The 8939-nt window shown below is 31.5% G+C and overlaps 1 protein-coding gene across 1 annotated transcript in view; it reads left to right on the forward strand.

Annotated features, from left to right (window-relative positions):
• Window positions 1-8939, forward strand: part of LOC117104378 — a 68988-nt gene that overhangs the window by 43702 nt on the left and 16347 nt on the right. Inside the window, exons 33-45 of the mRNA XM_033245202.1 lie at window positions 229-351; window positions 880-1008; window positions 1610-1722; window positions 1893-2133; window positions 2575-2715; window positions 3165-3284; window positions 4766-4885; window positions 5591-5710; window positions 6252-6371; window positions 6803-6919; window positions 7759-7881; window positions 8364-8480; window positions 8885-8938. Of these exons, the coding sequence (XP_033101093.1) occupies window positions 229-351; window positions 880-1008; window positions 1610-1722; window positions 1893-2133; window positions 2575-2715; window positions 3165-3284; window positions 4766-4885; window positions 5591-5710; window positions 6252-6371; window positions 6803-6919; window positions 7759-7881; window positions 8364-8480; window positions 8885-8938 (1638 nt within the window). The remainder of the gene's footprint in view (window positions 1-228; window positions 352-879; window positions 1009-1609; window positions 1723-1892; window positions 2134-2574; window positions 2716-3164; window positions 3285-4765; window positions 4886-5590; window positions 5711-6251; window positions 6372-6802; window positions 6920-7758; window positions 7882-8363; window positions 8481-8884; window position 8939) is intronic.

Below are 8939 nucleotides of genomic sequence, written 5' to 3' on the forward strand. Positions count from 1 at the left end.
CACACACACACACATATATATATATGTATAGGCCCTATATATATATATATATATATATATATATATATATATATATATAGGCCCTATATAAAAGACATCAACAGAACTGATAGTTTGATTACACCCCCAAACGTCCCCCGTATTACTGTATTGTTTGGTCAATTTTAGATTGCAATAACTATATTCCATATTTCTAATTAATTTTCATTTTTAATTTTTTTTATTAAGATTACGATGAATGTGCATTCCTTATTGACGATTGTCATGAATCTGCTCAATGTTCGAATACAATCGGATCATACAGTTGCGCATGTAAATCTGGATTTACGGGAAATGGTTACGAATGCGATGGTAAGTAAATAATGACGATGGTGAAAATAATGATGATGAAGGATCATACTATTTATTTCTGACGCAATAGAACAGCCAATACAAAAATAGTCTTACACTACTTGTGTTACAATATACAAACCATGAGAAAACAATATTTAAGTGCAAAATGCTATGAAACTTTTGACAGCTTTTATACAGTTAGTTTAATCACATTATCTTATTATTTACAATCGGATACCAAATAATATCAAAACAGTTGATATCACCTATAGGAATTCCACTGCTGATTAGAAAAGACTGTTTTTTCATAAGCAATTTTTTCTTTTGTCTGCCTGTTTCCTTACGTTTACGTTTTATTAGCTTTCACTTATTATTTATCTGAACCAAGTCACTACTAGAATATCACAGAAAAAAGGCCAATGACTGTCAGGTGTTGAGTTATACATATTTTCGATAATTGTAACTGTACTTTTAAAATATTTTTGTTTTGATCTTACGAAGTACAATAATTATATTTTTACATTTTATTTACCAAATTAATAACAGATATCGATGAATGTCAAGCAATTGACTATCCATGTGATAGTGATGGAAATGAGCGGTGTGTAAACACTCAGGGCTCATATTATTGTACATGTCAAATTTCATATTTTAACATCAGTGGTCAATGCATAGGTAAGTCAGAAACTTCATCAAACACACATTTTAACTTATCATCTCATCACTATTTTAAATAATGCAATTTGCTACTTATTTACAAACTAATTTATATTGTTATATATCTCATTTACGTTAGTGGTTCACGAAAAACCACAAAACTATGGGGCTGGCTATAAAAGTAGTATAAAGAACAATTTTCTAATCAGTTGGAACCTTATGAAGCGTTTCAAACAACATGTTGTGTTAAAATTGAACCTCATTTTAACGTATTTTTTTTAAGTGTAATTAGAATGTGATACCATTATGTTGCTAAGGTTCTACAAAACGACAGTATTAAAGTAGTACACGTGCGTTTTCGATACTCTTGTGTTTTCGGGACAAGCGCGTCTTCCTGTCAGTTGTTAAGAGTAGTTGACGTTCAGGAAACGTTTATTAAAATAAAACTTGAAAATTATTCACTGATTTTCTTATGCGTTGTTTTGATAGAAATCCAATTGCTATAATATACGCAACATACTTACATAATATTGTTCTGTAAACAATTGCTATTTATTTAATTCGGAAAATCATTTTCTTAAAGAATTTACAATATATTTTGAATAATATTTTTCAATAGAGGCAGTATCGAAAAGCCTAATGGTTGAGTTCATGTACATCAAGGGATGGAGTGTAGAAATGTTATATAATCTGTTCAATTTCGATGAAATCGCAGTGACACTCGCTGAAGACGTAAGTTAATTATTCTATTCTTTGTACAGGCCTACTTTTACGTATTTTTACTAGAATAAAATACTTTATGTAATAATGCCGACAGGGGAAAGTGTTATAATAAGCAGTGTTCTGTAATATTTGATATAGGCCTAAACTGTCATAACCTATTAAATTTAACTTTTGTATAGATGGACGCACTTTTTCGAATGAGCATTTTCGCAGATCAATATTTTGGTGCTGAAACTACTGGATTTTATAATGTAACTGGTGGGCTAGGTGTATCGTTTATCATCAATTTCGATAAAGAGTTAAACGTGACGGATGAACAGGTGCTGCAAGCGTTCTTAGATGGACTGGCAGGCCGTGATATGGATTTTCTTGAACCTGATAGTCAATTACTTAGAAGCAACGTCGAAGTTATGGAACTAGGTGAATATTAGCGGGGAATAAAAGGAAAGTGTATAGACACGATATACTTTTCTAATTCTATTGATGGTCTAAATAATTATGGAGTTGTTGAATGAATACATCTTGAACTAGAGTAATTTTTGCGTAGTTGTTGTTATTGTAGAACATAACTTGATGAGCAAAGCCGGGAACGCACTGAGTCGTACCACGGTCTTATGGCCGTCGGCCGCCGATTCCATCTCCAATCTGTATGTGATCGTTTTACGCCGTGCTACGTCGTCTGCTGATTTCAATAAAATATCAGTTTTGCGCGTCTTGTTGCGTTCCCAAATCGGTCGACGACCATCGGCAAAGTGAGAGCCCGGCTTAAATAAACAAATTGTATAACAAATATAAACTGTAACATAGTCTTAAGTAATAGTGTTCATCGACTATAATCAAAAACTCCTTTGCACATTTCAGTAACCGACCCTTGCTTTGCGGGTACAGATGACTGTGGAGAAAGAAATTTCCAGGAGTGTGTGTATTTAGGCAACGAGCAGTACAATTGTCAAACATGTTTCGATGGATTCTCATTGAATAGTACCGGTAATAGGTGCGTGGGTAAGTAAACATTTATTTTTAAAAAATGAAAATATCTTATTTATTTATGTTTCAGATCCACGAAATAACCTAGTTTTATAATGTATTAGGCCTTATTATACAAGCTTTGCTATAGTCACGTTACTTTAAGAATAACTGAAATATATCTTGAAATATTGAAAAGGCGGGTGGATCTCATTCATTGTACAAGACAGCAGATAGTTAACAAATCAATAGGTAAGCCTTTGACGGGAACGTCTTAGTTGGTGGGGAGACTTGGGGAGATTTGTTAAATTGTATTTCTTATTTAAATCTTATCTTATTTGGGAGTGGAGACCTTGCGTTAAAATATGTGTGGTTATAGGCCAATGCAAAGACTTAGCTGCTTGTGACTGTATGTCTAATCTATAAAGGCGTATATGTTTGCTAGACAATTTAAACCAATACGTTATATATATATATAATTGCAGATGATGACGAATGTGTGGTGAACCAGTGTCCCCAAGGTTCAATATGTGAAAACACAATTGGAAGTTACACTTGCAACTGCACAGACCCTGGGTATATTTTGGTTGACAACGTGTGTGTTGGTAAGACGAGTATTAAATAACGATAGTCCTATTGAAGTAAGCCATAAACATATGATTATAAATGATGATAAAAGAATATACATAATCATTCTGCAAATTGTATGACATACATAACAGTAACCTTCGGTGTGAATTTTTAGTATAATTAAATGGAGAAGATAAATTGCAAACAAGCCTATATAACAACAATTGTAAGTGTTTATTTAGTGTGAATAAAAGCGTTGGTGGTTCTGGACATATCTTAGGGTTATCATTATGTCTTACAACTCCTCGCGTGAAAATTCTTTCTATTTTAAAAGGTAATAATCGAGGTATGTCCTAACAGGCAAATCTGCATAACTATCTCCCCCTGATTCTAATTTGTTCTAAATAATAATGTATTTCACACAACTGTGTGAAGCTTTAAATTATGTACTTTTACGATAATTGAGGGACTTAACTCTTTCTTAAAAGTAAAAAAATCAGTTGAATAATGACAAAGGAAAAAAATATGGAGCTAAGAGGATGGTAGGTAGTTAGGATTTATTTTGAAGGACGACGTTTGTGTTGGTAAAACCATGGAGGTATTATCAACGCTGAGCAATATAAATATTCAATAAAGAAATAGAGTCATAAATACCAAATTATGAAACTTGCACTTTTATTTAAAGCACATTGAGGTTATTTAATTGTATAAGGTTCTAAATAAATTATATATATAAGAGACAGGCACAAATGTTCCTGGGAGCTACTACTGCCAATGTAGCAATGGATATATCTCAGTGAATTCGGAATGCGTTGGTAAGATACAATTGAAAATAAATGCCAGTTAATAAAACTTGTCTTTTAGTTTCTGTTCCATGGTGAATGGCACTATGAATTAGAAAGACCTGCGAAAATTGTGTAACTTCGTAATTCTTCCCATCTCCAGAACCACATGTATTCTCAATAATTGTATTGTTGACCATGATAACCTGCGCCCGTTAGGCAAAACAAAGGAATTTGAAATTTTTACTTTTAGAGAAAAACATAGTTAAGCCTAATGTTTGCATGTTAACCCGGCACCAAATTGTTCTACCCTAATCAAAGTTTGGACCATACATCTATAGACATTTTGATTATATGTAAAATATTTTTTTAATTAATTGCAGTAGTTTTTTTTTATTGTAAATTTTAAATTAACTATTTAAGAGATATATTATTTCGAATTGATCAAAGTTAATGTTAATTGATATTTAATGTCATGTGTAAACCCAGTTTTGAAATGACAATATTTATTAATGTTATTTAAGAGCTGTTTGAAATGGGTGTTTAGTGTTTTTTAAATGTTCCGATAGTGTTCACATTATTTGTTCTTGTCTGCAGTTGACAGTGTGTGGTGTATTTGACGATTTGTTTTTCGTCAATACATCATAAACCTTAAATCGTTACGAATAGAGTAGCTTCAATGATTGTAAAGCAAATGTATTTAGATCCTCAAGCAAATAAATTGTCTTTTTTAGACGATGACGAGTGTGCCAGGGCGAATGATTGTTCACCTAGATTTGAATGCAGAAACACTGACGGCAGCTATGAATGCGTTTGCCCTGGCGGATTTGTCAAGCAGGAAGGTCAATGCGTCGGTAAGAATTTATAAGAATGTATTTAGCTTTTCTATTCTCTCAGCGTAGGCCTACTAGCAAAAGTAAACATAACTATACGAAATCGCTCTTCTAAAGCACTTTACGTAAATGCAATTCCCTGAGTAAGTAACAGAACAGATACATCCGAGCTCAAATTAAACAAACATATAAGCAATATAACAAAGCTAAAAGAGAAGTACAATGAAACAAAAAAAATCAATCTAAGTAATTTATGTCCATAAATTTTAAGAATGTTTAATAATCATAATATACATATCAGTGTAGTGTATTGAATGCTAATAAATAGCATGAGTACAATATGACCGTAAGGTCACAAAACATGATTTAGTTGTGTGTTTCTAAATAAAAGATAGTGGACTTTATTTAGTAATTATTATTCAGAAAATACAGTACCATATACTCTATATGTAAGGCCTAATTTCTTAGCAGCATTTTGCTGGTGATAGAAACAAAAAGTTCCCTCTCCTCAATCCATTATTATAATATACTATATTATATTATAGCAAATTTATTTATTGTTCTCCATTATATAGATGTTGAATAGCCCTATTATGTTCCTTTAAAGATACGCTATTATAAACAGTGATGTCTACCTTCGAAAATAGGACTTCCCAGAAATATCTAGTATCATCTTATATCCATTCCTGACTATTTTTATAAAATTTAATTCATGTTTGCAATCAGATGACAATGAATGTTCAAGAGACGTGTGTCCAGCAGATGCAATATGTAGCAACACGGAAGGTAGTTACTCTTGTCAGTGCCAAACTGAAGGATATGAAGTTTCTGACGGCGCATGCGTCGGTAAGCTATATTTTGATAGATCCATTTCTTTCAATATCCAGGAATTTTACGAAAAATGACACAGTTGTAGAGTTGACAAAAGCTAAACTAATAATTATTTAAAACGATTTTCCTCGGATTGTGGAGAATGTCTCGACGTTTCGATTGAGTTTATTAACTAAAAGAATTTAATGAAAGAATGGGGAACTATGATCGTGAAAGCATTATTTCTCTTTTGCACTTTTGTAGTGGCTTCACCTACATTTCTTTCCAATAAAATACATTTTTCGATGTTAAAACATCTTAAGTTTATATAAGATTAACATACATAAGAATATTTAAAACACACATGGTGCGCATGCAACAGGAAATAAAATAAAATGGGGTCAATCCAAAGCGGCTGACTGATACAATTTTTAACATTCATTTCGAATAATTCAGTGGTTATACATCTTTCCTTATACTTTCTTTTATACATTTTCTTAAAGCATTATTTCTAGTTTTAAATCCATGGTCGTGTACACAGCAATAATGTATAAGAATTATACCATCTAACTTTTAGATAGAAACGAATGCTTACTTGATGATCCATGCAACGACTTAGAAAATTGTTCCAACTCAGAAGGCAGTTACATGTGCAATTGCAAAAACGGGTATGAACGCGTTAGCAATGTTTGTAGAGGTAAGCTAATTTAAATTTTGGATGGTCATGCACACATTGTTGTGAGCATCAACATCAATATAGCATTATTATTATTATTATTATTATTATTATTATTATTATTATTATATTTTGTTTATTATTTTTATTTTATTATTATTAATTCATTATTATTATTACTATTGTTGGTATTATTATTAATGTTATTGTTATTGTTGTTATATTTTTTTTATATTATTTATTTTTATATTATATTAATATTAATATTATTATTATGTGAGTAATTATAATGAGTGTAAACAAAATTTAATAATAAAGTAGTAATAACAATCATAAGACATAAGGGAAGGTGATAGTTGAAAGACATGTTACTCACTTATTTAATATTTAGATTAGGCCTATCACTAATTTAAACGAGGTCTACAAACCCATGCTCTCTTTTTCTGTTGAAGATGTTGATGAATGTTCAACAAATCCATGTGAAACTAACGAAGTGTGTATAAATAGAGACGGTTCCTACGAGTGCGTGTGTGAGTCTGGCTACGTTTCCAACAGCGGCGTCTGTGTTGGTGAGCTAATAATTAGATAGATATCAAAGTTCAGTTGACTTTTCTGCTGTTTTTTGATAGTTTCGCAAAGATTAGTGGTATTCACAACCGTCAACACTGTTTGAATATCATGTTTTGCCACGTCGCCTTTATGCCAATTAATAGTAATGGAAGCTTGCGCAACAAACATATGCCTACCGTTACATTGCAGTCACAGTTCATGTCAAGTTAGTCAAGTAATATATTATTTCACAACAGAACTCAGTATAAATGCAATAAAGCTGAAATGAAAATACATATTGTAAAGAAGGTGCCCCACTGTAAGCAAGTTTAATTGTGGGGTCCTGAACGAATGATTTTATCTATATGCTGGGTTATTGTGGCTATGTTCTCACACGGCTGCTAACGGTTAGCAGGATCCGGATCCTGTTAACCGTTAGCTGCGTCAATATCGAGAAAATCCCGATCCGGATACCAACAATATGATGATCGAATCACTGGCCAATAAGAAACTGGAAATTGTAAACGCATACGTGTGATTGGTTGATGATAGAAACGCCCTCAACTTGCTAACCGATATCACTTGCTAACCGTTAGCGTATCCGGATACTGCTAACGGTTAGCTCCCGATCCGGATACTAGGGCTCTCGTGAGAACCAGGCATTAAAATAGTTGTCCATGGAAATGCATATGAGAAGTATAAATGCTACATAAGATGCTAAGTATTTTCGTGATTTTTAGCTCCAAACAGATAGTAATGTATTACGCTGTTACTGTACTGTAATAACAATTGTTAATCACTGATATTTTGTAAGGTGCGATGTGATTTTCACCTTTTATTTTCTTGTTTTTATTCTAAGACAATGACGAGTGCATGGAAACTTCTAATATATGTGGATCAAAGGGAATATGTCAAAATAGGGAAGGAGGCTACACATGTGACTGCAATGACGGATATGTACGCGAAAACGATGCTTGTCTGGGTATGTTAAATCAATTATTTTACATGCCATAAATATGATGAAATGCATATACACGTACGCTAGGCCTACATTTAAAACATATTAAAAGAAAAATAAAGAGTTATAAAATGGTGAAAAACAGACCTAATATGATTATTGTCCTGTTTTTACTTTTATTACTTTATTAATTAAATGCTCATTCAACTGTTTTAATTTCTCGCATTTTGATGTATGTAATGCTTTTGACCGATTTACATTTTTAGTTTTATGCTGGTATTTTTTATATAATGTATAAAATAAATGAAATTCTAGCTTTTGTAAATTTATACGCAATTCAGCTAGGTGCTGCAATGTATGCTTGTTACTGTCAAGATTGAATGAATATACCTCAAATATTATATTAAAAATGGGTTTGTGTTTGCTATTTCCATCAATTCCTGGCCTATAGGGTCAGAATGGATAATTAAACATATTACATCTTTAAGCTCTCAATTAACTTATAGATGTGGATGAATGCTCAGAGAACCCTTGTGGGGCCAATAAGGTTTGTGTAAATACCGAAGGTAGCTTCAGTTGCGACTGCGATGTAGGATTTGTTTTAGTCGATGACGCATGCGTTGGTAAGCCACAGATCAATATGACTGCATTTATTATTATTATTATTATTATTATTGTTGTTGTTGTTGTTGTTGTTGTTATTATTACTATTATTATTATTATTATTGTTATTATTACTATTATTATTATTACTATTAATAATATTATTATTATTATTATTTTATATGTTATTATCAATATCCTCATAATAATATAATAATTATAATTATTACTATTATATTTATAATAATTGCATTACGATCATATTTGTCATTAGGACTATTATTAGGATTATTATTATTAAAATGTTATGTTGCTATAATTTATTGGTTATTATTTATTATGATTATTATAATGTTTATCAATTATTAAAATTATGATTATATTTTATAGATATTATGTTCGAGATTGATTGTTTCTCTTGCAGTTGGGACATCATTTCGTGGAGAAATCCGTGTTGTTGAAGTGAACGAATCAATAAC

This window comes from Anneissia japonica, unplaced genomic scaffold (genome assembly GCF_011630105.1).
Source record: "Anneissia japonica isolate Jap-2015-1 unplaced genomic scaffold, ASM1163010v1 scaffold288252_len263706_cov166, whole genome shotgun sequence".
Classification (NCBI taxonomy): Eukaryota; Metazoa; Echinodermata; class Crinoidea; order Comatulida; family Comatulidae; genus Anneissia; species Anneissia japonica.